We start from the raw sequence: 25,249 nt of genomic DNA, 5'->3' as shown, positions 1-25,249 counted from the left end.
GGTGCGCACACGTGTGTGGTGGTTTTGGAAGTGGGCGCCTGGCGGGACTAGCCTTCTGGCCCTTCCCTAAAATTTTTAAAAAAAAACAAAAAAAAAAAAAAAAACCCCCCCCCCCCCCCCCGCCAGCTTCATTACCTTGAATTGTTATGTCTTGTATGGGTTATGATACCACTATAGAAGGATCTTTTCTTTCCCTTTCCCTTTTTTTCATCTGTTCATATTCAGTCTTCCCTGGGGGGGGGACTACCTGGCTAGGTCAACAAAAGGCAAATCGGCTGCATACAGGACGGCGTTCAGGACAATTCTTAGGACCCAAAATCTGGCTAACGTCTTTTCTTTTCGGGGTGGTAACCAAGCTTTCATTAAAACCGGCGTGTCTTTCAATTGGCCAGAATTTTGATTCTTTTCCTTGTGAGAGTCGTCTTTTTCTCTCATTATGTGGCATGAACCCCGGATGCATAGCAAGGCAAGACAGGACATACTTTAGGTTTAGATAGGAATCAATAGTATCATTTTTATATAGGAAATTCGAGTATATTTGAACAATCACAGCCGTTTTTTAACCTCGCAGTTGAACAACTCATAACTGATCGGTATAGGGTATATATAGACTAAACGGGTCCCTTCGCTTTTGATAGATGTCCCTTCTCTCGCATCAGGTTCAGGTATTCCATGGAAGCTAATCGATCAAGGCCTACTATATTATGTTATTCGATGATTATACTTGTATTCTTATACAGCGAATATTAGATTAACTGAACTCATCTACGGTCACATTATTATATAGTTCTTACGTTGCTCATCCCAGCCCGAATATCCGTTCGCTGTACGAAAACAATAATATTCCCCAGCAGTACACCGTTGGGCTATGGCCTGCACATCAAGCTGTTCCCGTAGCCGTGGATAATCGGAATAGCTTCATCGTTACCAATCCTGATGTAGTTCAGCCGAATTCGTACTACCGGCCTCAGTTCCTTGCAACCCTTGTCAACGATGAAATACCGCTTACTGTCCGGATATGCGTGTGAGATTCACCAATTCGCTGACCATGCGGGAAATGGGGCTGGGGTAATTACCACGTAAGTGGCGAAGGAAGGGTAGGCAGCAACGGCAACTAAAGCGATGGCCAGCGTCCAAGGCGAAGTAAGAATATCGATGGTGGCGTCAGGGGTCCAGAGGGGAGAGAACAGAGATATACATTGTATATAGCTAGAAAAGTCTGAATATTTTCAGACTTCCGACCCTTCGAACTTTGTACCGCAATGAGAGCCAATACTGTATGTATACTTTGTACAGCCTTTCTGGCAGATGGCTATTGTATCTATGTCTTCGACTCCAGACCTGGCGCTCTGAACCTCCCTTGTGGATATATACACAGTTAGATGGAGACACCTATACGGGATCTAAGGCGGACAAAGGCGGCCAGTTCGTTAATCTACCTTATATATATATACGCTCTTCATGATGGGCGACAACAGGCTTTTATCGGACACCCGTTCACATCACTGACTGGTATTTCCTATCAGGCTTTGCCAGCGTGGGGGTCTGGAGGGGACATATGTCCGCCTTTTGCTACCTAGACATATAACACCTAGGGGAGGGGATCAACTTCTGAAACAAGTTTTTAAAGGCTACGGAGAAAACGGGATAGAGGTAAATTGATTGAGAGCGCGAGATAGGGGGATTGTGGCTTAACGCGCCCTTGGAGGTTGGAATTTGGCTTCTGTAGCCGTGTATATATATACATGATAGCGTATCACACTTCTTGTATCCTTGCGGATGCTGAGGCACTGCTGTTGTTTTTTTGGTACAATTAGGGTGCCTTAACGGCATTAAACACTACCTACCTATTTAGGTACCAATCAGTTAATCAATCTCCTTTTGATTTAGGCAATTGAGCTGATCGGATCGAGCAGCAATATCAGAATGAAGTTTCACAATACCATGAGTAGCAAAAATATTGGTAGGCGGGTTTTAGTGAACATGAGTGAATATATGGCCCTGCATTCGACCGTAGTATTCAATTGCGTTAGTTAAGCAAAGTTACCCTGCTATGTATATGTCCTGATCATGATGTCTTTTACGCACATTCCCTTTCCACATCATCGTTATTTTCTGTACTGTATTGTATTATTTAGTCCCCGGACATTGATACTGTTGGCTAAGGTCACCTTAAAACCTCCGGTATCAGAGAATGCCAGACAAAGCATCGTCGCCGAGTCGCCAACCCGATAGTCAAACGATTCCCCTGGTTATTTCCGCCTTAGCAGCTCGGGCAACAACCTAGCCTACCTTCGTCTCAAGAGATTGGTCTCCATCATTTTTCCCTGGGTTATTTCGTTCGTTCAAGATATTGGATGGCGTTGGGGAACATTGTACTGTAAGCTGTTCGATGATGGCGAATGGACGTGTCGTTCTTTCGGTGTGAAACTTCACAGTACATGATTTCCGATATCATAGTACTTCATCGCTCGAGTGTATCGTAGTATGACTGTTGTAGTTTTATTCTACTACAGGATTCGAGTTTTGATCTGATATTTTCCGTCTGTCTTGTCGGCAATGATGTTCTTATTTCTTCTTAGGGGTATACAAGGTGATCGTTGAATATTGAAACAACACAATGGATGCAAAACGATAATTGAACAATGCTATCGGGGGATGCGTGGTGGTATACAATGTGGTCCTAGGACGTTGGAAAGAATACGAAGGGTGCAAGAAGGCGAGTAAACAAAACTTTTAGATAGCGCTGGTGGATCTAGGAATCTGCTTTGGGACCGAGTATAGAGTATCTGGACTTGAAGATCGACTCATCACTGTCGTTTATATGCTCATGCCGGAAGCTCTGCAAACGCTTGATGTGATTCTTCGTTGTCGCATAGTTTAGACGGCTTGGGCGAGGATGTCCCATTTCGACTTCGTTGTATTCCACATCTTCGACACTCTCTAGAATTTTCTGCGTTTCTTCGTACGCGCTGCGCGCGAACATTTCTCCCACGTTGAAATCTATCTGTGGCTGGGGCTGTGGTATATTAGGAGGACTTAGGGGCTCTAGAGGGGAGAACGAAAACTGTCGTTCTTCAAATTTGATTGGGACAGCTTCTGGGCCAAGTGAGCCAGACTGTGCACCACCACGACACATCACTATACCAGTCAGTGTTCTCTTCTTTATAATGTGCCGGCTATAAAATGAGGTACTGGAAAACTACTCACGGATTCCATCCCCAACATCTTCCCAACTAGGACCATCGCTTACTGCTCCAGGCGTCTTGGCCCCGAGAGTGGCCCGTGGTCGAAAGCTGGGTGAATCTTTCCAATATTCATGTATATCGTCAGCTTCTGGACTGTGACTGCTCGGTGGTCTGCTGCATCCAGGCGGATGAAGGACTGGTGTCTTCTTTTTATACGTGGATAAAAGATCCTCGGGATTTTGTGGTGTCCACTAGAGTGCTTAGTATTAGCGGTCTGCACACAAGATATTGGTTCTACTAGGAAAGGCTTACCTGGTCTAGCATTAAAGATGTTCGCTGACGACGCGAAAGTCGTGATGCTGGCACCAAAGGCTCTAGAATCGGCTCCGGATTCAAATACATTTGATCGCTGGATCCATTTTCCGAGTCTCTGTCACCTACGTTTCACTGTCAGTAAGGCACACATGCAGTTAATACTCAAATGGCTCTGTGAACTAACCATTGTGAAGTTTTATCGGGCCAATTTCTAACGAATCTGGGACTAGAAATACCACGTGTGTAGCTAGCATTAGCTTGCGTAAGAAGCTGCTGCAGGTATAACATGGATCCTTGTCAAGCGTGATAAAGGCAGTGCCGTTGTCACCAAGGTTCAACCCTTTAAGGCGGTAGAGCTGTTTTACGAGCTCTTCTTCGTGGCCGTTACACCCTAGCTCAGTCCGGAGTAGATGAACGATGTACCACTAGAGGCAGAAGTAAGCGGATATGCTTGTGCGACAATGCATGTGGTACAGTCGATATGGAAGTGACTTACAGAGGCAAGCAGAACCTCAACGTGGCCAGCATGTGCCCTCCCTCTGAACTCCTCCGACACGGGAGCGCCATTTGTATCTCTTTGAGTCGTTGGGAATTTGAATCCGATTTCTCGTGCGACGTGATCTGTCAGACTAATATCAGTAGGACGAACTAGCCGCAGATGAACAACGCTTATATAGGGTAAGTAAGAAACTTACGAAGGGCTAACTGGTTCCATTTCTTCGTATCGAGACACTTGTTGTGGCTCCAAGCATTGCTGGTATAACCTGAATGCGCCACCATGAGAATTTCCGGGCTGTTCTTCGCTATGATCGTCCCGATCGTTTTCGCTTTGTCCAGTTTACAGCCTACATCTACCTCCATAACCTTCTTGTAGACTTGAATCATCCTGCCGCTTCGTGCTAGGAAGTGTTCATGATACCCAAACCCAGACTCAGCCTCCAAATCATTGGCAGGCATACCTTCAGGATGCGAACTGGAAACAGACTCCATCGAATTGTTACCAGAACCGGCGCTTGTACCACGGGAGGAGAGAGCAGGGAATAATTGAGATTAGGTAAAGGTAAGTGTGATGCGTTCACCGGACAGGAAAGATGAAAATAAGTAGACAAATCCAGGCAATAGGAATCCCATGAAGTGGTGCGAGTAGAGTTGAAGTAGGACGTGAGGAGGTGGGTAAGTACGTGGTACCTAGGTAGGATCTAGGAAGGCAGTTACGGAGGAGGGTACTTGGGTCCTGGTAGTTGGGCAAGCACGTGTGGGTGCATTTTGTTTTAATCTAGATATATCTACTATCTAGTCCCTACTGTGCCTATTGTGGTGAGCAAAGAGGCTCCTATGGTGATATAGATATGTTCAGTGATGGCTGTCTGCCACTGCACGGGAATCCGACGCTCATGCAAGCAAGGCTTGCACAAACGGAGTATCACATACTCTTTCCCACTCTCCTATTCTGCTCTCCTATCCTGCTCTCAGTCGAGTGGCCATCTCTGTGGCAGAGTACAAGCGCAGCGGCGCTGATACTCGTCTCGAGTTACCTGCCTATAGGGTAGACATGTGTGTATATAGTGGCGTGATGGTTCATGATGAAGTCTGAGGCGACACTAGCACGACGCTATCGCCTACAAGTGAAAAGTTAACAACTACCAATGTCACTGCCCCGGGCGTTCGCTTTTGCTACCTACCTCGAACAAACAGCATTTCCGACTTCTTCGTGGTGGTCTATATGAAACATGAGCAAGGCGTGTAAGCACGGAAAGGGGCGTGGGGGGCTGGTGGAGGGGCCTCACCTTGATATCCTCATCTTCATCATCCTCGTCGATGATATAAATGGTTTCCACCACGTCACCGAGCACAAGGTTCATGTGGCTGTCGTAGGCCTAATGGACATGTTAGCAGGACATGTTCGCAATAGTGGGACTTGATGATAAGGCAATGCGAGAAAGCGCGCACATATAATCGTCCTTTCAATTCCCGGTCACCCCGCAGCTTTACAAAGACAACCTCGTCAAGCAGAAGGCGCACGAGGTCAAGGGGTTCCGACACAGAGCCAGCCGGCCCTTCTTCAACGTCGGCCATGATGACGGCGGCAATGCGCAACGGTGAAGAAACAACGTCGGTGGTGTTTGCCGGAGGACGTGAGCGAATATATGCTGCTATAGTTTTGCGCTATGCTAATTTGACGTGGTTCTACTCAGGATAACGTGCAGATCAGCACCGAACAATGGATGTATATAGATATTTACACGGAGGCAGGCGGATCGCAACCTAACCTCCAAGTACTAAGTATACTTGGCAGGGCTTGTAGGTGGGCAGGGATATATATACTGTACATAGGTACCTGAAACAGATGGCGATAGGTAGGTAGGTAGGTAGCTTGGGGAGCTATGACCACACTCGGTACTTACCTACTTCGTACCTAAGTATTTACACCGGCGATAACTACCCACCCCCAGAGCTACCTAGGTACCTACCCCATACCTACCTACCTTCATCATACGTTTCCAACTCACAACTCACCCAGGATGTGGAGGTGAACATCTCCTGAGCACCTCGCTCTCAATCAATCATGTCATCACAAACCTAGGTAGCTTTGAATGTCATCATGCTGTCAATTAATTCGGCCATCGAGAGTCCCGGTTGCCGTGTCCGTGTCCTGCTTCAGCGCGCCCCTAGGGGAACGCCCTCGAGTACTCTGACTCTCCGGCTTCGTCGATGTTACCACCATCCAAGGCTCTGTCGTCCGCCCACCGCTTGTTCTTCACCACTACATGTCCCGCAAAGCGTCTGCTCTTCTGCTAGTTTGTACCCCAGCTTCAATCGTCCCCAGGGCTTTCGCCTAGCCACGACGAGTGTCTTGCCCCCGCTTTCGTCCCTCTCACACGAGGCTGTCGTCCATGTCCAATCCCTCCTGGTCGCGCGCTCGAATACCAACGTTTTGCATAACGCCGACCACCCCAATCGCTCGAATGTCTTCGATGTGGATGCTGGCGATGGCCAAATACCGATGCCAACTCCAACTTCAGCTCCCTACGAGTCCAGCACCCAGTCTGCGGACCCGTTTCGAGAGGTTCTAATATCGATACGCGAGGGAGACACTCGTAAGGCCCTGTCCCAATTACATGTGATAGAAGAGATGAGCCGAGAGGAGATTCGAGATGCTGTCGCGGCTCTTCCCCGAACCACTTTCACAGAGTTCTTTATGGCCCTTGACCCTCTGCGTGTTGCTCGCGACTGTGATTCGCTAGGCAACTACCACATTTCGGTAGGCATGTACCAACTGCTGAACATGACATCAATCCTCGATGATTACGGTGTGCGGAAGCTCTATACGAACCTTTTGCAGCGCTTTCTAATACTCATGAGTGCCCTCAAAGCTGCTGGCCACACTCTACACCTGAAGGAGTACATCGCAATAATTCGCTGTGCTGGCGCCGCTTCCGACCTCTCCGGTGCTGGTCATCTTTGGAGAGATCTGAGCGCCACGCCTCTCTTGAAATGGCGGCATAGCGAGCTTTATAACGAATTCATGAAGGCACGATTCCTAACTAAGCCCCTATACACGAGCTATAGGAAAACTATGAGGATGGTCACGCCGCGAAACTTGCATCGATCTCGTCTGCTGCTGAGCTCACGTACTATTCAATATTTAGACGTCTTGCAGAACCGCCTAAGAATGAGAAGACTCCGATTCGACCTAGACAAAGATTCAGATGTTGTAAGTGAGCTGATGAGAAAGATCCGACTACCCGGCCCAGCAACTAGGCTCTTTTGGACTATCATAGGGTATCATAGCTTTCGTATAGATGAGTCTCTCCTGTGTACTATCATGATCGCTCTTGGTCGAGCCGGTTCCTTACGACAAATCGGTACTTTAATCCTAGAAACCTATTTTAATATCAGAAACCCGCATCCGTTCCCTGCAACCCACGAGAGCCAGATACGGAATTATTATCTTAGCTCGGATCCTCCTCGCATTCGACCTACAGTCCGTCTCATGCGAGCCGTTGTGGAGACGTATGGCTCAAACTGTGAGATTAGTGTTGCTATCCAGCTAGTTGAACACCTAGCAAACGCCTACAACATCCCTATTCCTCATGATGTCTGGCACGATTTACTGGAGTGGACCCACATCATGAGCACACCGCCGGCTTCTACATCTTGGAGAATGACCCCCCTGCGACATAAGGTTCCAGGTCCTCAGGCTGTGGAAATGATCTGGAATGTCATGACCTCTCCCCCCTATAACCATGCCCCCACCTTTGCGGACTATGACATACTTATCCGGAGTCTGATCGGCCGGCGCGTTGCCCTAGAACTGGTTCTAGCGCACATGAGGGACGCCATTCCGCTATACGATGAGCAATGTCGGGAATATGAGGCAGCCGTACTCGAACATACGCTATATCTACGCATCGGAACTCTACCAAGCACAACAATCGATCGGTTTGAGCGAGCGCGATACAAGAAGCAGATGATGTGGTTTAAAATTAGCACCTGGTGTCGCATGTTACTTAAACGGCTCCCAACTTCCTCGAGGAGTCCTATTCCTAATCCGCTTGCTCCTCGTTTCATTGAAGAATTTGAACATTTTCTCTATAATAATATCAAATATCGAACGCCGACGGGCCACGTCACGCTGTTTGATCCTTCTTTAGAGACCTTCCGGCTCATAGTGACTGGCCAAATCAAACAGACAATGCCGATGAAAAACAGGCAAGGGAAATGGATCCGCAAGAAAATCCTTACAGACCAGTTAGAAATCGTGTCAAGCCATTCACTCGCCAACTTCGAGGCACCAAAGCTTCGTAACCCCTTAGAGGTCATCGCCCCGCACAAAAGTTCGTTTGTCCCTCCCATCTTACCTCCCGATTCACCGAGCCTTCAGTAGACGAATTCGTTGAATCACCGACGTCGAGAACGGGTCCAAGAAACAAACCATATGAAAAGTTGCAATTTGCCGGGCTACAAGGCTACCTTGTTACAGCTGAGTCGTCTGTAATCTCTTGGTTCTGGTATCGATGAATAATGCAGTGAAAATCCGATTAGTAGTACGAATAATAGAATTGAGAGCATCGTTGAACGCGCATTGCGCCCATTAGTACTCTAGTGGGGTATGATGCTCGAGCGTCATATCAACCTTTTAAGCCTCTGTTGCTTAGTATAGATGAGCTGGTCCTCCTGCCGGATGGTTTATATTCTATGCATAATGAGATCACGATATGTAGGATATTAATTACCGGATATTTCAAGTCTGATAAACGATCTATCAGCTATGTTATGAAATTAAAACCTACTCGTTTTTTTTTATATACGACATGTGGGTGGTATCGCGGCGTTTAGCTATTACTTATGCACTTTACATGACTACGGGCAGAGGTGTCCGCGAGCATGAGCCTCTACTCGACTCGAGCTCGAGACATCCTGATTTGTGAAGTGATCCTTCACTAGCAACATTCTTTTCGCACATATAACGACACACTCATCTTCCTTTCGACGGTGAGTTGGCTACCTAGCTAGCTGTTTTTTCGGGATCCGTCAGGTACATGTGACAATCATGGCATAACAACAAAAGAATAAATGCGCTACGATAGCAGAGCGACACGATTCTCCTCATGGCGGCTATATGCGATTTGTAGCCCGTTTGTCGGCATTGTATATACAGTATGATAAGTTGAAAGTTGAAAAGGTATTTGTGGAGATTGATAGATAGATGGCTACATATAGTGCGAGCAAATGAGAGAAGAGGGAACAGATGCTGGCTGTAGAGATACTAGAAGACCCCAATGTTATAGCACAAGAACACATGGCTGCTTGTTTTTGTTTTTTTTCACTGCCTGGTACGCAAGTATTGGTTACCGTGTACGAGATCACTCAAGGATCTTTTCATTTCTCTATACTTTACGCCTCGACATGCTCGAGCCGCAAGTCGTTGATGACCATATATCGGCTCAGCGCTATCCAGCCCCAGCGAAACCAGACCATCTGGCTCTTGTGGGCGTCCGTCATGGCGCGGCGGGCAGAGCCGTAGCTCTCGCGCCCACCCGTCAGAGCGCTTACGTGGACCAGTTTGTCCGGGCTACCCTTTTTGTTCTTGCGCGTGGCGCTCAGGCCCACGAGAGCCCTCGTGGCGAAGATATCCATGAAGCCGGCATATTTGCGCAGCATGCCGACCGACGTCAGCGTGTAGAGGTCCACGGGCGAGGCCCGACCCGGCCTCTTCTTCAGAAGCCCTGAGATGAAGCCCCGCGCGCCGTGGTAGAGGGAGATGTGATTCGGGTGCGAGGATACGCCGGACTTGTCGAACGTTATGAGGGCGTCGATGACGACCATGGACCCTTCCTCGCGGGAGTTGCCATAATGCGGCGCGAATGCACTGCGGAGAAGGGTCGAGATGCGGTCGGCGTCCCATTTCGCTGTCATGGAGTCGGGGAAATCCCTATGGTTAGATGTATCGTTAGTATACATGCTTGTTATCTAGATGGTTTCAAGCCGGGTCTGTAGCAACACGATCTTTTCAACTATATATACGCCCATATCGAGTGTCGGCGAGACGAAAGGACAGGGTATGCATGGCTCGATGTTATCATGGATGAGAAGAGAAACTGTAGCGAAACTCACGGGCTATCCATGACAAAGATGTCTTCCTCCCGTCTCAGGCCGAGGAGCATTGCGCTCTTGACCAATTCGCGCCGACGGGTTTCGCCCAAGCCGTCGGCATTGCCCGTGCTCAGGCACAGGATCTTGACATGGTTCCCATTCTCGGGACGGGTCAGGGCGAGGACAGTGGGCGAGAAGAACATGGCCTCGTCGTCCGGGTGGGCGATGAGCAGACATATCTTTTTGTCGCGTAGTGTTGGGTAGCTTCTCTGGGTGGTGGTACTCGTGATGGTGTAGATGAGGGGCAGCAGGCCGAGGCAGATGAGCGGGACATTGTGGGCATTGGACTTGAGGAGGTCCATCGCCCTGTCCATCGCTCTGGTGTAAGCGGACATCGCCATGGCTCGGGAAGGGAGGTCTTGTCTTGCTAATTGGCGTTGTTGAGGGGGAGGGAAGGGAGGGATCGAAAGATGCAGTCGTCACCACCGTGGCGGTCGTCCGGGGGCCGGTCTAGGTAGGTCCACGATAGTGGGGAATCGCAGGGAGGAGTGGAGTGAATACCGGTAGTAGGTGGTAAGTTGCAAGTACTATGTAATGCTTGGTTTTGCTTGTGTCACTCTGTAGAAAGAAGACTTGGTTCAAGGAAGGGGTAGAAAACAAGCAGGGGCCTCCTACCCCTTCTCTTCTTTTGGAGGGAGATGTCAATTGAGTGAACGATGTGAAACCAGCAGAGGTTGCAAGAAGTTTCTCACCGCAAGAGTAGATTGAATGGCTTCAGGTAGGAATTGGAGATGGCGCTTGGCCTGGGCTAGACACGTGAGCCTGAGGACGTGTTCGAATGCCGATCTGGGGAACGGACGATCCCCCTTGCGGTTAGGCCCAATGCCGACTCCGGACAGGTCCGGCCGCGACGGCGGGGGTCGGACTCGAGATATCAAGCGAGCGATACTTACCAAGGTTAGGTAGGCAATAGTAAGTAATATAGAGATATGAAAATGAGTCCAATCTAACGAAAACTAAGTACTCTAGATATGTTTTGCCAGACAAGACATCTATCTACTGCTGGTGCGAGTAAAATACCTACATGTAGGGACTTAGGTACTCACCATACATGTGGGGGTGGGATACTACCTACGTGTATACCTGTGAGTTTTCACTGCAGCAAAATCTCGAGTGCCGCTCAGGTACCTGCATAGGTGCCCAGGTGTTATCTACACGTACCTACAGTGGGTAGATATGTATGTAGGTATGCGCTGGCATGGGTAAGGTTAGATAGCAGGTATTTGTACATTTCGGAGCGTTGAATTGGAATATCACATAGGTACAACAACTCAAGCTGACCCTGACAGTACCTAAGTACATACTTATGTACCTAGGTAGACGCTTAGCTTAGCTTACCTAAACCTTATCAGTAACTACCTACGATCTCTACATGGGTACCCCTAAAAATAGTCGTCGTATCTACAATAGGTACATCACTGTACATCGTAATGTAGCAGTCTGCCAAAACTGACAAGCCTGGAAGCTCTTCACAACTCCCATTCGCTGTCTCTATTGCCAGAGATTATCGCCAATGCCAACTCACGACCCCGACAATGGTCCGGACTCGCAAAGAAAGAAAGGCCGCCGCTGAGATCAAGCTGGCTCAACCCGACCGATCCGCCCCGTCCGACAAGACCTTGCTCGACATAGCCCAGGAGCGCAATCTTTTCGATCTTGCCGACCAGCATCCCGCGAATCGAACCCGAAATGCCTCCAAGACTGCCGACCGCGGCCATGATGGCGAGTTATCACCTACTGCCGACCGGGTCCTAGAGACTTTTCTCTGGACCGTCAGCTTGGCGATGCTACATTTCACTTTCGATGTCCTGGTGCAACACCAGTACGCCATGGAGATTGACTGGTTCCAGATCGTAACACGCGCAGTCGTGGCCCTCGTCGGTAAGAGATAACACCGCCGTCGCCCGACACGACTTGCTTGCTATTTGAGCATCTGCAGCAAGTCATCCCTCCATTCAAAGCTAACCGTCGCCGCCACAGTCTTCTATGCCTTCTTCTATGTTCTCCATCCCCATGCTTCGTCCCCTGTGCTGCTGCCTGGCCTCCCCCTGCGCTTCCAGGAGCCTCTTCGACAAGCTATATTCTTCGTAGCGAGCACCGCCTCCGGCTGCTACCTGATCGACATTTCCAATAACTACGGGTACATGTACATTATGAAGCGCTCCCCTCCCCTGGGCTGTCTTTGGATCTGGTCCGTCATTGAGCTCAACCTTCCCATGGCTCTTCTCTCTCTGGCCATTGCTGCCGGGTTCTTTTTCCAAGGTGATTATTCCTTACGATTGTGATCACGGGTAATGCAGATTAAGGGCTATATCGATGCACTTTGTGATGAATCAGCGTCGCCGTCTACCTTCGTGATGGATGTCTTGAACTCTCATATCCCTACCATTTCCTGTATCCACGGGCTGGGGGGGACTTCGTTACATGATGACTAGAGTAACCCCCTATGCTTCGTCTGCGAGTAGCTCCTCTGTCGATATAGCTTGGTCTGGTGGCCTTGCAACTGGCCTCCAACACTTGGTGCTTAGGTACGACTCTGGTCATGTGGCTCTTCCTTCGACATCTGAGATATGTGAAATCGGCTAGGCAGGCTCAAACGGAGAAAATGTGAAATGGGCAAGAATAACTCGCCGATAACTACGATGGTCATCATAACTCGATAATGATTCATGGAACACCCTGTCATTTTATACTGTCGTCACACAGTTGTCGTCAACAACAATACGACATTTGATGGTATCGTAGGCTACCAACATGCTGACCAAAACGCCATCCGAGCATGAGATGGAAAAGATGGGCCTTTCTAAATTCTACCCATGGGTTTCATCTACCGCTGTGGCGATTACAGGATGCTATTGCTATATTATGGATGATGCCTTGCCTAGCTTACCTTGTTCCCCTGGTAAAGTACATGCACCGCAGTTATACATGCCTTAACAACGTGCTCTCGGTATGAGGCTTAGTGTGGAGCTCAGGGAGCTCAGGGATATGTGTGAAGGCAGAGCTGTAGCTAAATCAGTAATGTACTTTTCAAGTTATATGCTTCACGGTGAATCTGATGTGAGAGGGGAGCCGCTTCCGATACCTCGTTAAGTGACAAATAGTTGATAACTACCCCCGACCTGGCTGGCCATGATCAAGTCATAGATTTTCGTGACTCTACCTATGTATAGATATAGAACTCTATGAATCTCGCCACGACCCTCGGCTTTTCTGTTGCCCGCGCTGATGCGCTATCAATCAAACTGCTCGCATCGTAAACTGTGACCCTAGCCGATTGTGTTCGGCACAGGTGAAGTAGGTGGCAACCAAAGACGTATCGGCACCATGTAGTACAGCTATTCATCTTCACCGAGCTGGTCCCCCCTTATCAAGTTTCCTATGCATACAATGACCATTTATCACGGAATAGAGCCTTCCTACGTCGTTGAACAGTCCAATTTTCTCGTGCCTTACAACGTGATGTTGGCGTAAATATATTATCCTCTTTACGTTTTTTCCGATCATCCCCTGTCAATTCATTCCTTGGATACTTTGACCCAGGAATTCTCAACCTTGCTTCTACTCTGATGGTCATGACTTATCTAACTTTGATGAGTGGTCGCCTAGACGTCGGTACTCGTCATGAACAACAACCAAAAAGACAAATATAACCCACATACCACCCCGTATACTGGAACAGGACAGAGCAAGGGTGGATTAATTCGCGCGATCTCGGCGCTCCCGGCACCGCTTCCGGCCCCGGTAGCCGCCACGACAGCTATCTCCCCATTCCGTCCCTCACCATCCATACCGATCTCACCGCCATCAACGTTCCGCCTCTGCCTAACCGTACAGATCCCGCCGGTTCAGTTAGCGAGCAAAATTTGGGACTCAATTGTCGGTTTTGTTTACCTAAAGCAGAGATTCAAGGCGTTGAGGGACCCGATACTGTCAACACTCGATCTACCAGGTCGCCATAACGACTTCGCGGAGGAAATGTCCAGCAAGGATACCGTTCTCAAGATCAGCCTGCTTCACTTCGTAAAGGGCAACATTCACGACGATATGGAGAAAGTCGCTACTAGTCGGGAATTCCGCCCTCGTGAGCTAAACGAGCAGGTCAAGTCTCGCGGTGAGAGTGTTGAAGGATTGACGAACGTTGAGGAAGCTATCCGCGCATGGGAGCCGGCTCAGACCAAGCGGGCGGGGGGTATTCCTAGTCTTCCTTGATCTCGCTGATATGCTGATGGTTGGCTGGGATCAGCGACCTGCTTCTGGAAAAGGCTGTGGTTCTTCGTCTAGATGCAATCTTACGGACGAAGATGGGAATGGTGGTGGTGAATAAGAGTATAATATGTTTTGGATGGACTTCGGAGTCTGTTCATGTCTCTTGGCCAATACGAATCCTGGACGGCTGTAGCCAAGCTCAATGACCTTTTGCTCGTTTGTGTGTTTGTGTTCATGACTAAGTCTGGTTTGATTGGGAGTTTGAATATCATGAATAATTACCTCCAACAAAGTCCCCATTCGGACACTCATGGCATATACCTGCGTCCAACAACATATCGTAGTATGACATGTTCTTAGGATATTTATTTTTGCCTCCCCTTTCTAGCACCAGATATTAACAACCAGATCTGAACTTAAGACTTCGAGTCCGGAATCCTGTGATTTGTTCCTGGTGAACAAGAGTGCCCACTATCTAGCCAATGGCAAATAGCCTTGCAATGGCGAAGACAAGCCCTCGGACAAGATATAGTATGATTCACAGGTGTACACTAAGTAATACGTTTAAATACCCAGGTAGGTAGGAGAAGATGAATAGTCGTCGCATGCTGTGGTTCCCAACCTGATCCCCTTGAATCTCTTTGTCAGGGAAGAACACCAATTACGCAGATTTCTTACCTAAGTAGGTAGACAGGCAGGTTATAATGCTTTTTTCAAGCATAAGCTGATACATACGACCATAGGATCTGGAGAACGCGGGGTCCCGTCCGCTCCCCCATAGCTAAGCCAGATACCGCCAGATTAGTAGTTGGGTCGGTGACGACCAGCGAATCCCTGGTGTTGTATGTTTTTGGATAGGGATTTCCAATCACTTTTTTTTGGTCATTTTTTTACTACTGCATTACTCTGAAAAGAACTGTAGCAGCTTTAGCACTGAGCGCAAGGAACATGGATTCCAGCCTTTTACTTTTAACGGACAGCATTTTGTTGTTGCACCTGTTAAGCGAATGGATTGGCAATGGGATTGTATTGATGTTGTTAGGTAAATTCAAGTTCTGGTCACTGAAGGAATCCACTGTGAGGGGTAATATAGCCACACCCCTCAAACTTCTGTGCAGTCTACACCTGTGACTATAGGTAGGTATACAGACAGGTTTCTTTCTACTCCCTTGAGGCTTATTCCCTTCGAGGAACTGGCCACGGTTATTAGAGGATCAATCCCTCTAGCAACATGGATTGGAACTGAAATTTCTAATTGAAATATCATCAAGGCGCTCTCCGACGAACTTCTACCGTCCCAATTACTTGCGCTATCGTGAAGAATCTCGTTTGAGTCCTTTAGGCGTGTGTCTCCAAGTTAGTGTAGATTTGACTAATTGCATAAAAATACATTTTTGCCTGCTATCCCTTTTCCGATATCCGCGATTTATACTCCAGAATCCGGCGCACAGCTCCCACAACCCACTTCCAACAACTGTCACATGGCATAAGAGCCCTTGTCACAACAACCCAAGTACCAGTCAATACAGGACGTCGTTTCATAAACACGTTGCGGGACTTCCGTTGCTTCTGTCACTGGCCCTAGCACCTCTGATATCTATGGAAGAAAGAAGACTGCACCCGGTCACTTTGATTCGACATCTAAAATTCCAAAATCTCGTGATGTCTGTCTGACCGTATAAAGCCGTCGGAACGCCATATATAGAGGATTTATCCAATGATCCTTGATTCAATCCACGGTCGCATGCAACCGACCTAATTAGATGTCGCCCATCGGTCCTTCATCTTTTCCAACCTGGGGGTTTGGTTGTTCTGCCTTGAGTCTTGCAAATGTCTTCTCGGCGTCCCATACAAACGGGGAATGGCTGGCGAAGAGAAGATCCATGTCCTCCAAAGGACGTTGATTGGTCTCTGGGTAAAATGCCCAGACAATCGGTATCGATATAACATTGGCGATCCCAAAGATATGAAGCGTTGTTGCACCAATTCCTAGAGTGTATTAGTGACTACATTGTAAAGTCTCGGATTCCACAATTGAACATACTCTCAAATAGAACAGGGCAAAGAAGTGTCAACCATCCATTGCCTATGCTCCAGCCAACAACACCCCATGCGTTACCTTGCGAGCGCACGTGTAAGGGGAAAATCTCTGCAGGATATAGCCATGGAACTGTGAGCCACGTGGCTCCGAATACCGAGGTAAAGATGAAGACGAATGATGCCGCTGCAGCACCGTACGAATTGGCCTTGTCGACGTTCCCGTTGGCGGCAGCATTTTCACCAAGCTGCGAGAATGCCCCAGCTAGGAACATCTGAGGGGTTACAATCGGTCAGTATCATCACTGAAACTAGAGGCCCAATGTCCTGTATGGACTATGAGAGAAGGACTATACGTACTGCTATTCCCTGACCTACAGCTCCCCACCACAGAGTCCATCGTCGTCCGATACGGTCCAACGTGAAGACGCATATAAGAGTAGCAAACGCGTAGAAGATATTATTGAGACCGCTTATCCATTGGCTCTTTTGAGAATCGAAGCCAGCTGTCCGGAATATGGTAGGTGCGTAAACGGTGACACCAGCGATGCCGACCCACTCTTGCAGAATCTGGAGCCATATGACAAGCTGAACTCGTCTCGCAGTATGCAGGCTATCCGAGTCGGTTCCAAAGAACATGTGCAGATACGAGGTCTTCTTCGCATCTTGGTGTTCTTTGGCAAGGACGTTACGGATCTCTTGATATTCTATATTCGCCCGAACCACATCATCGCCCGTGGAGCCACGAAGTCGGCGAAGAATATACTGTGCCTCTTCATCTCTTCCGACCTTCACGAGATAGCGGGGCGACTCTGGGAAGAACCAGACCGACCCGAATAGTACAAGAAGTGGGATAATCTTTTATGAGATCCTTGTGTCAGCAAGTGGAACTTCATAATAGACAACAAATAGGGTAGTTAAGTTTGACAACAATGAATGTATGGTTGGGTAGCATGACTCTGGGGACTGCGATGGAACGTCTTACTTGAAATGCAATAGGAAATCGCCATCGAAATGCGGTCTCTCCGTTATTAACTTCGAGGCAGAGGTGTCAGAAAACAATTCTCGCCAAAAACGGGGTAAAGTCGTGGCATCACTCACTGAACGATAATCCGAATTCCAGCCAATATGCCACTACAACACCAAAAATGTTTAATGTGAATTCGATGGCGATGAATTGACCTCTCGAGGTGTGCTCAGCTGTTTCCGTAGCCCTAGGGAAGGAAAATCAGAGGAGTTATGGTTGCGAGTTGCAAGAGACGGATGCCGTAAGTTACTCACCAGACGGGGACAACAGCATTCAATATGCCTGTTCCGATCCCATTGACGGCTCTAGCTGGGCCTGCTTTAGCCTCTGTATCCAAAGCCATATTCGGAATTCTTACATCCAATCATCCAGTTGCTATTCATGGCCGCCGTCTGTAGGGAAGCGCCAAAGACTGCCCACCCAGCGCCAACTGCTATGGTCTTGATTCTACCAATACGGTCCCCCAGCCATCCTCCGCATAAGCAACCAAACAAAGTCCCGAGGTAGTAAACTGATATAATACCGCCTTGAAGAAGACTGTTTGTTATTACGGGGTCTCCAGTTTCTTCGTCCACATAACCAAAGCCCATAAGGTCAATATAGTGTTTCGCATTATTGACGCCACCCATAACACCTATAGCACATTCGAATTAGTGGCCAGGAATTTGGGGGCGTAATGGGAGCCCGGAGAGAAATACCTTGGTCGTAACCAAAAAAGAAAATCGAAAGAGCGGCCAGAGAGTTGATGGCTACTAACAGTGCCCGCTTCTCGAAGAAATTGGCTACATTGAGCCCCGGTAGACGTTCCATATTGGACGATTGTTTCTCGTTTGAGTTGATATCGATCTTGTTTCTTCTCGACAAGTGGATGAAAGGTACCAATGATAAAAGGCAACGGGTTGGCGATCCTTGTCTCACGCGATTGGCCGGAAACAACCCGAGAAACTTTGTCCATGAATTCTCCGGCGTTGCACGAGCCCGACCTTTTATCTGGTAGAAATGAAAAACACAACAAGGAAGCTCATCGCGCCGGAATACCATTAAAGGGATCGCTCGGGATACCCCCGTCACTTGTGCGTTGTGACTCGGACGGGCTCAGACTAGTATGCATATGCCCCCACCTCATGCGACCCCAGATCTCCCCAGCCGGGGAAAATATTTCATCACCTTTTGAATTATGGGATGATGGTCGGGCTGTTCTCCCCCGAGTTTCTAAGCGCCGCCTCTAATAGGAATGATCGGCACATATTAACGTACCTGATAAGTGTATAGATTGCCAAGGGGATTATTATTGATGTTGTTGAGTAGAAGTTCTAGTCATTGAAGGAATCCACTGTGAGGGGTAATATAGCTACTCCCACCGTACCTACCATGATTTGGCCAGATTCCCTTGCCATAAGCACCGCAAAGGCGAAACCAGATCGTTAATCATTACAAGATTCCTTTATCCTTGGCTATTTGTACGAGTATTCCATCACTTTAATCTTTCCACCAACAGATTCCTCACCCGACCCCTATCCGGCCCCGAAAAAACCACACAACATATAAAGGTCTCATAACAGGAGACAAAAAACAACACAATAAGGGCACCGGTATATACGTAGATTGTTAAATATCGTATAAGAATTTTGTTATAATTTCGTTTATAAACTATAGTTAACTATAGTAAATTTAAAAGTAAAGGGGATTTATCTTTTTTCCGTAATAAAGGGGAGAAGGAAAATAATAAACCGTTTATACAAGCTATACGGTTAGAATTTCTTCTTATAATAAGGATTTCTTAATTATTAAGTATTAATAAGATTCTTTTTAATTAAGGGAAAATAATAAGCTATATATTATAAACTATACTTATATAAAGGAGAATTCTTTTAATTTAATAAAAGAAATAATGTTTTAATTTAACTATTAATATATTTCTTATTTAACCTGGCCACTTAATTAACTTAGCTATATTTTTAACCTTTATATATACATTTAAAAATATTTTAATAATTATTTATATAATTAATTTAAATTAATTAAAATTTAAATTATTAAATATTTTTATAATATTTTTATAAATTTATATATTATAATTAAGTTTATTATAAACTTTATAATATTAAGTATAAATTTCCTTTTTTTTATATAATAATTATTTTAATATATAATATAATTTTTTACTTTAATAATATTTTATAACGTATCTCCCATTTAACCTAGCTACCCAATTAAGCTGGCCACCTTAATAACCTATATAAAATCCTATTATTTTAATTTAGGATAATGTTATAAATACTTATTATACGATTTAATAATTAATACTTTTAAATCTATTATTTAAAGGGGAATCTAATAGTATTTTTTATTATTTTTTATAAAATTTATTAAGCGAGATATTAAATAATACATTAAAGTAATATTAAGTAAGGATTATTTTAACGCTTATTTTAATGTATTGCTTAATAATTCTATAAATATAAATTATAAAATTTAATAAAGGAAATTATTAAAAAGCTCTTTTTATTATAAATCTAATAGTATATTTTATTATTTTATAGGATTAATATCTATAAGGTTATTAAATTATTATATAATTAATGTACCGATATTTTTTATATGGCCTGGGGGGGTGGCCAGCTTGATTGGGTGGCCAGGTTAAGTGGGAGATGCATTACCTTTATTTAATCTTTAATATCTTTAATAATAAAAGATCCTTTATTTTATAATTTAATTTTTTTTATATAATAATAATGCATTTCCCACTTAACCGAGCCATGTTTTTAACCTTTATATATATATAAAAAATCCTTTATTTTTCCATTAATAATAATGGAAACCTTTTATAAAAAAAGCAACCTATAACTTATATTTTAAACTATTAAATAAAACTTAAAATTATTTATTTAATATATTATTATTATTATTAATATTTTATATATAATATTTATACTTTAAATAAAAGGGTTTAAATTAATAAATAAAATATTACCTTTAAAAGCTTAATTAATTTTAAATAAAAAAATTAATTATATAATATATTTTTAATTTTATAATAAAATTATTTTTACCTTTATATAATTATTTAAAAAATATAATTAATTAATTAATAATATTATAGGATTAAAAGTTAATTAAAAAAATTAAATAATAAACTTTATATAATAAACTTTAAAAATTTAAATATATTTTAATTAAAAAATTAATTATTAATAAATATTAAATAAAAATTTAATTAAATATTATATTTAATTTATTTTTATATAAAAAATAATAAATAAAAATAATATTTAAAAAAAAATATTTATAATTTTAATAAAATTAAATTTATAATAAATAAAATTATATTTAAAATAAATAAAATTATATTTAAAATAAATAAAATTATATTTAAAATAGTTATAACTTTAATTAAATATAATTAAAAATTATAAATTATTTAATTAAATAATTTAAAATAGTTTAACGTATTTCCCATTTAACCTGGCTACCCAATTAAGCTGGCCACCCCCATAGCCCATACAAATAACATCGGTACGCTAATTATGTAATAATTTAATAACTTTATAAATATTAGTTGTATAAAATAATAAAATATATTATTAGATTTGTAATAAAAGGAGCTATTTAATGGTACCCTTTATTAGTTTTTACGATTTTTATTTATAGAATTATTAAGTAATACGTTAAAGTAAGCATTAAAATAATCCTTACTTAGCATTACTTTAATATATTACTTAATATCTTGCTTAATAAATTTTATAAAAAATAATAAAGAATAACTTTAGATTCCCCTTTAAATAATAAATTTAAAGGTGTTAATTATTAAAGATTAAAATAATAGGGTTTTATATAGGTTATTACGGTAGCTATATTAATTGGGTAGCCAGGTTAAATAGAAGATATGTTATAATTATTTAAATAATTTTATTATATAATTAAATTATTTTATTATATATTATTTTAATAAGAAAAAATTACTTTATACTTTAATATAAAAATAATAATATATTAAATAATTAAAAGATTATAATTATAAAAAATAATTAAATAATAAATAAATAAATTATAAATTAAATTAAATATTTTAATAAATATATAAAGCTTTATATAAAAGAATATTATTACTTTTTTTTTTTAATAATTATAAAAGTTATTATTTATATAAATTTAAATTATATTATAAAAAAATAATATTATTACCTTTTATATATTTTTTTATTCTTTTTATTACTTTTAATTATTTAATATTAAAATATTTAACCTTTTAAAATAATTATATAAATATATAATGCATCTCCCACTTGACCTGGCCACCCAATTGACCTAGCCACCCCACTAGCCCATATAAAAATCGTCGGTGCACTAATCACGTGATAATTTAATAACTCCACAAATACTAATTGTATAAAATAATATAATATACCATTAGATTCGTAATAAAAAGGGCTATCTAACGGTACCCTTTGCTAACTTTTCCGACTTATATTCACGGAGTTATTAAGCAATACGCTAAAGTAAGCGCTAAATTAATCCTTACTTAACGCCCCTTTAGCGTATTACTTAATATCTCGCTTAATAAATTTTGTAAAAAATAGTAAAAAATACCGTTAGATTCCCCTTTTAATAATGAATTTAAAGGTACTAATTATTAAATCGTACAACCGGTATTTATAAAGTTATTAAAGATTGAAATAATGGGGTTTTATATAGGTTATTGGGGTGGCCAGGTTAATTGGGTAGCCAGGTCAAGTGGGAGATGCATTATTATTTATATTTAAAAAGAAAATTTTATAATTATATTTTTTTATATATTTAATAAAATAATTATTTTAAATAATATATAAGGGAAATTTAAAAAAATAAGTTTAATATTATATAATTTAAAATATATTATTAATTAATTAAATTATTTAATTATACTTTAAATTAACCTTTTATTCCTATTATTATTTAATTTTTATATAATTATAACTTTAAATAATTTAATTAAAGTTAATTCCTTTTTTAAATATTAATAATTAAATAAAAAAATATATAATATTTAAATAACTTTTTTATATTTATTATTAAAAGGTTAAATTAAATTATATATAATATAATTAATATTATATAACGCATCTTCCATTTAACCTAGCTACCTAATTGATATGGCTACCGTAATAACCTATATAAAACCCTATTATTTTAATCTTTAATAACTTTACGAATACTAATCGTACGATTTAATAATTAACACCTTTAAATTCATTACTTAAAGGGGAATCCAAAGGTATTTTTTACTATTTTTTATAAAATTTATTAAGCGAGATATTAAGCAATACGCTAAAGTAGCGCCAAGCAAGGATTATTTTCATGCTTACTTTAGCGTATTACTTAATAACTCCGCAAATAAAAATCGTAAAAACTGGTAAAGGGTACCGTTAAATAGCTCCTTTTATTACAAATCTAATGGTATATTTTATTATTTTATACGACTAATATTTGTAGAGTTATTAAATTATCACGCGATTAACGCACCGACGTTTTTTATATGGGCTAGGGGGGTGGCCAGCTCAATTGGGTGGCCAGGTTAAGTGGGAGATGTGTTATATTATATTTTTAAAGTTATTAATTTTAAAAGTTTTAATAATATATTTAAAATAATTATATTACTTTACCTTTATATTCCTTTTATTTTTATATATATAAAAATAACCTTTATATTCCTTTTATTTTTATATATATAAAAATAACCTTTATATTATAATAATAATAAATATTTATAGTTTATTATTATATAAAAACTATTAAAATAATACCTTTATTTATTAATATGTTTTATATTTTTAAATCTATTTATTATAAAAGTTCTAATAATATATTTAAAATAATTATATTACTTTACTTTTATTTTACTTTTATTTTAATATATATAATAATAACCTTTATATTATAATAATAATAAATATTTATAGTTTATTATTATATAAAAATTATTATTATATTATATTTATTTATTATATTATATTTATACTTTAAATTTTTATTTAAAATTAAATATTAAATAATTAAATATTTTAATTTTTAATCTTTAATTTAATTAAAGATTAATTTAATCTTAATTATAACTAAATTAGTTAGATTAATTTAGTCTTAATTAAAGCTATAAGTGATTAAAGATTAATTTAGTCATTCATTTAATTACTTTAGTTTAATTAATTATTAACCTTAATTATAACTATATTAATAATTATAAAAATAATAGCAATAATAATAGTTATAATTATTAAAGAAATAATAATAATAATTATTATTAATATTTTTAAAGTTTTAATTATTAGGAAAATTATTAATTTAATAACTTTATTTTAAAAAGTTAACCCTTTTTTAAAGCTTTTTTAAATTATTTATAAAGTAGTAATAAAAATAAAATAAATTAAAAAAATTATAAAGGAATAGTTTATTTTAATTATAATTAATTAAGCTATATTACTTTAAATTATATTTAACTTAAATAAAATTAAAACTTTAGTTATATAAGTTATATAATATAAAAATAAACTATTTAAAAAATTTAAATAAATAAAAAGTAAAATAAAGTTAAAAATAAATAATAATTATTATATTATTTTTATATCCCCCTTTTATTAAAGTATTATAATCCTTTAAAATATAATAAATAATTAAGAAATAAATTAAAGGTTTAATACCTTTTAAATTAATAAAAGGTATTAAGTTAAATTTATCCTTATATATATTTATTATATATTATTTTTATATCCTTTATATATTTTATATATTTAATTTAAAGTAACCCTTTTTATAAACTTATATTAATTTAAATTTTTATATTAAATATAATTATATTAGCTTTATTTTTATATTTTATTATAAGTTAAAAAAAGCTCCCTTTTAAACCCTTTTATTATAATATATTATAAATAATAGTTTTTTATTATATAAAGTTTATTAGGTTATTTATAAATTAATTAATAATTAACGCATCTCCCACTTGACCTGGCCACCCAATTGACCTGGCCACCCCCCTAGCCCATACAAAAAACGTCGGTGCACTAATCACGTGATAATTTCATAACTTTACGAATATTAGTCGTATAAAATAATAAAATATACCATTGGATTCGTAATAAAGAGGGCTATTTAACAGTACCCTCTACTAATTTATACGACCTATATTCGTAGAGTTATTAAGCAATACGCTAAAGTAAGCGCTAAAATAATACTTGCCTAGCGCCCTTTTAGCGTATTGCTTAATATTTCGCTTAATAAATTTCCTAGAAAATAGTAAAAAATACCATTGGATTCCTTATTAAATAACGGATCTAATGGTATTAATCATTTTATTGTGGGCCTAATATTGGTCAAGTTATTATAGATTAGAACATTGGATTTTTATATAGGTTAAGGGGGTGGCCAGCTCAATTGGGTAGCCAGGTCAAGTAGGAGATGCGTTATAATATTATCTATAAATTTAAATATATATATATAATCAGGGTTGGTAATTTAATCACTTAGTTTTAGTCTTAGTTATGAGTGACTAAATTAGTCTTAGTCTTAGTTACGGCGTTAAGTGATTAATTTAATAAAAAATCACTAAAGTGAATGATTAAATTAGTCTTAGTCATTTAAATGAGTGACTAATTTAGTCTTAGTCACTTGAGTGAGTGATTAATTTAGTTTAACTAAAACTTTAGTCTGATTAAAGTGATTAAAGTGATTAATTTAGTTTGATTAAAAGTGATTAAAAGTTTAATTCTAGTTTTTTTTTAAAATATTTTATTAAATATTATATTATATTTTATATATTATAATATATTTTAAATATTAAAAT

At 40.5% G+C, this 25,249-nt stretch overlaps 8 protein-coding genes across 8 annotated transcripts in view; 4 read left to right on the top strand and 4 right to left on the bottom strand.

The window, feature by feature from the left end:
- Window positions 1–121, top strand: part of F5B22DRAFT_613856 (ZIP zinc/iron transport family) — a 1,744-nt gene extending 1,623 nt beyond the window's left edge. The window contains exons 3-4 of the mRNA XM_047975438.1: window positions 60–62; window positions 104–121. The gene's annotated coding sequence lies outside the window, so the exon portion shown is untranslated. The remainder of the gene's footprint in view (window positions 1–59; window positions 63–103) is intronic.
- A 1,952-nt stretch (window positions 122–2,073) lies between these two features.
- On the bottom strand, window positions 2,074–4,493 carry F5B22DRAFT_657574 (uncharacterized protein; the record flags this gene model as incomplete). Its single annotated transcript, XM_047980056.1, has 6 exons — window positions 2,074–3,141; window positions 3,211–3,439; window positions 3,501–3,625; window positions 3,688–3,928; window positions 4,000–4,124; window positions 4,199–4,493. 6 exons carry the CDS (start codon window positions 4,491–4,493, stop codon window positions 2,756–2,758), a joined length of 1,401 nt encoding a protein of 466 aa, XP_047829002.1. The 3' UTR covers window positions 2,074–2,755.
- A 251-nt stretch (window positions 4,494–4,744) lies between these two features.
- On the bottom strand, window positions 4,745–5,811 carry F5B22DRAFT_613850 (like-Sm domain-containing protein). The gene is made up of 4 exons (XM_047975437.1): window positions 5,454–5,811; window positions 5,291–5,380; window positions 5,186–5,222; window positions 4,745–5,122 (listed from the first exon to the last, which is right to left on the bottom strand). The coding sequence occupies exons 1-4, from the start codon at window positions 5,577–5,579 to the stop codon at window positions 5,082–5,084; spliced, it is 294 nt and encodes a 97-aa protein (XP_047829001.1). The 5' UTR covers window positions 5,580–5,811; the 3' UTR covers window positions 4,745–5,081.
- Window positions 5,812–5,974: 163 nt separating this feature from the next.
- F5B22DRAFT_290489 (mitochondrial ATPase expression-domain-containing protein) lies at window positions 5,975–8,896 on the top strand. The gene has a single exon (XM_047970403.1). The coding sequence runs from the start codon at window positions 6,106–6,108 to the stop codon at window positions 8,389–8,391; it is 2,286 nt and encodes a 761-aa protein (XP_047829000.1). The 5' UTR covers window positions 5,975–6,105; the 3' UTR covers window positions 8,392–8,896.
- On the bottom strand, window positions 8,897–10,684 carry F5B22DRAFT_290493 (putative deacetylase LmbE-like domain-containing protein). Its single transcript, XM_047970404.1, has 2 exons — window positions 10,122–10,684; window positions 8,897–9,939 (listed from the first exon to the last, which is right to left on the bottom strand). Exons 1-2 carry the CDS (start codon window positions 10,499–10,501, stop codon window positions 9,402–9,404), a joined length of 918 nt encoding a protein of 305 aa, XP_047828999.1. The 5' UTR covers window positions 10,502–10,684; the 3' UTR covers window positions 8,897–9,401.
- Window positions 10,685–11,534: 850 nt separating this feature from the next.
- F5B22DRAFT_290481 (uncharacterized protein) lies at window positions 11,535–12,680 on the top strand. Its single transcript, XM_047970402.1, has 2 exons — window positions 11,535–12,041; window positions 12,141–12,680. The coding sequence occupies exons 1-2, from the start codon at window positions 11,696–11,698 to the stop codon at window positions 12,443–12,445; spliced, it is 651 nt and encodes a 216-aa protein (XP_047828998.1). The 5' UTR covers window positions 11,535–11,695; the 3' UTR covers window positions 12,446–12,680.
- A 727-nt stretch (window positions 12,681–13,407) lies between these two features.
- F5B22DRAFT_613842 (uncharacterized protein) lies at window positions 13,408–15,049 on the top strand. Its single transcript, XM_047975436.1, has 2 exons — window positions 13,408–14,385; window positions 14,652–15,049. Exon 1 carries the CDS (start codon window positions 13,785–13,787, stop codon window positions 14,370–14,372), a length of 588 nt encoding a protein of 195 aa, XP_047828997.1. The 5' UTR covers window positions 13,408–13,784; the 3' UTR covers window positions 14,373–14,385; window positions 14,652–15,049.
- Window positions 15,050–15,617: 568 nt separating this feature from the next.
- F5B22DRAFT_613841 (general substrate transporter) lies at window positions 15,618–18,745 on the bottom strand. Its single transcript, XM_047975435.1, has 9 exons — window positions 18,691–18,745; window positions 18,132–18,627; window positions 17,792–18,067; window positions 17,688–17,742; window positions 17,508–17,620; window positions 17,392–17,441; window positions 16,767–17,264; window positions 16,414–16,681; window positions 15,618–16,358 (listed from the first exon to the last, which is right to left on the bottom strand). Exons 2-9 carry the CDS (start codon window positions 18,472–18,474, stop codon window positions 16,129–16,131), a joined length of 1,833 nt encoding a protein of 610 aa, XP_047828996.1. The 5' UTR covers window positions 18,475–18,627; window positions 18,691–18,745; the 3' UTR covers window positions 15,618–16,128.
- Window positions 18,746–25,249: the final 6,504 nt, after the last annotated feature.

Source organism: Xylaria bambusicola (genome assembly GCF_022495145.1).
Source record: "Xylaria bambusicola strain CBS 139988 unplaced genomic scaffold F5B22scaffold_33, whole genome shotgun sequence".
In the NCBI taxonomy this organism is placed as follows: domain Eukaryota; kingdom Fungi; phylum Ascomycota; class Sordariomycetes; order Xylariales; family Xylariaceae; genus Xylaria; species Xylaria bambusicola.
Note: the sequence above shows the minus strand (reverse complement) of the source record. Positions and strands in the feature narration are given on the sequence as shown.

Excerpts from the sequence above, each read along its gene's own strand:
- F5B22DRAFT_613850 (XM_047975437.1), bottom strand. The coding sequence starts at position 5,579 with ATGGCCGACGTTGAAGAAGGGCCGGCTGGCTCTGTGTCGGAACCCCTT. Across the intron at positions 5,223-5,290 it reads ATGAAGATGAGGATATCAAG|ACCACCACGAAGAAGTCGGA; the intron begins GTGAGGCCCCTC and ends TGTTTCATATAG. Across the intron at positions 5,123-5,185 it reads GGAAATGCTGTTTGTTCGAG|GCGATAGCGTCGTGCTAGTG; the intron begins GTAGGTAGCAAA and ends TTTCACTTGTAG.
- F5B22DRAFT_290489 (XM_047970403.1), top strand. The coding sequence starts at position 6,106 with ATGCTGTCAATTAATTCGGCCATCGAGAGTCCCGGTTGCCGTGTCCGT.
- F5B22DRAFT_290493 (XM_047970404.1), bottom strand. The coding sequence starts at position 10,501 with ATGGCGATGTCCGCTTACACCAGAGCGATGGACAGGGCGATGGACCTC. Across the intron at positions 9,940-10,121 it reads ATCTTTGTCATGGATAGCCC|GGATTTCCCCGACTCCATGA; the intron begins GTGAGTTTCGCT and ends ATCTAACCATAG.
- F5B22DRAFT_290481 (XM_047970402.1), top strand. The coding sequence starts at position 11,696 with ATGGTCCGGACTCGCAAAGAAAGAAAGGCCGCCGCTGAGATCAAGCTG. Across the intron at positions 12,042-12,140 it reads CGCAGTCGTGGCCCTCGTCG|TCTTCTATGCCTTCTTCTAT; the intron begins GTAAGAGATAAC and ends TCGCCGCCACAG.
- F5B22DRAFT_613842 (XM_047975436.1), top strand. The coding sequence starts at position 13,785 with ATGAACAACAACCAAAAAGACAAATATAACCCACATACCACCCCGTAT.
- F5B22DRAFT_613841 (XM_047975435.1), bottom strand. The coding sequence starts at position 18,474 with ATGGTATTCCGGCGCGATGAGCTTCCTTGTTGTGTTTTTCATTTCTAC. Across the intron at positions 17,621-17,687 it reads AATGCTGTTGTCCCCGTCTG|GGCTACGGAAACAGCTGAGC; the intron begins GTGAGTAACTTA and ends TTCCTTCCCTAG. Across the intron at positions 16,359-16,413 it reads TTGCCCTGTTCTATTTGAGA|GAATTGGTGCAACAACGCTT; the intron begins GTATGTTCAATT and ends AATACACTCTAG.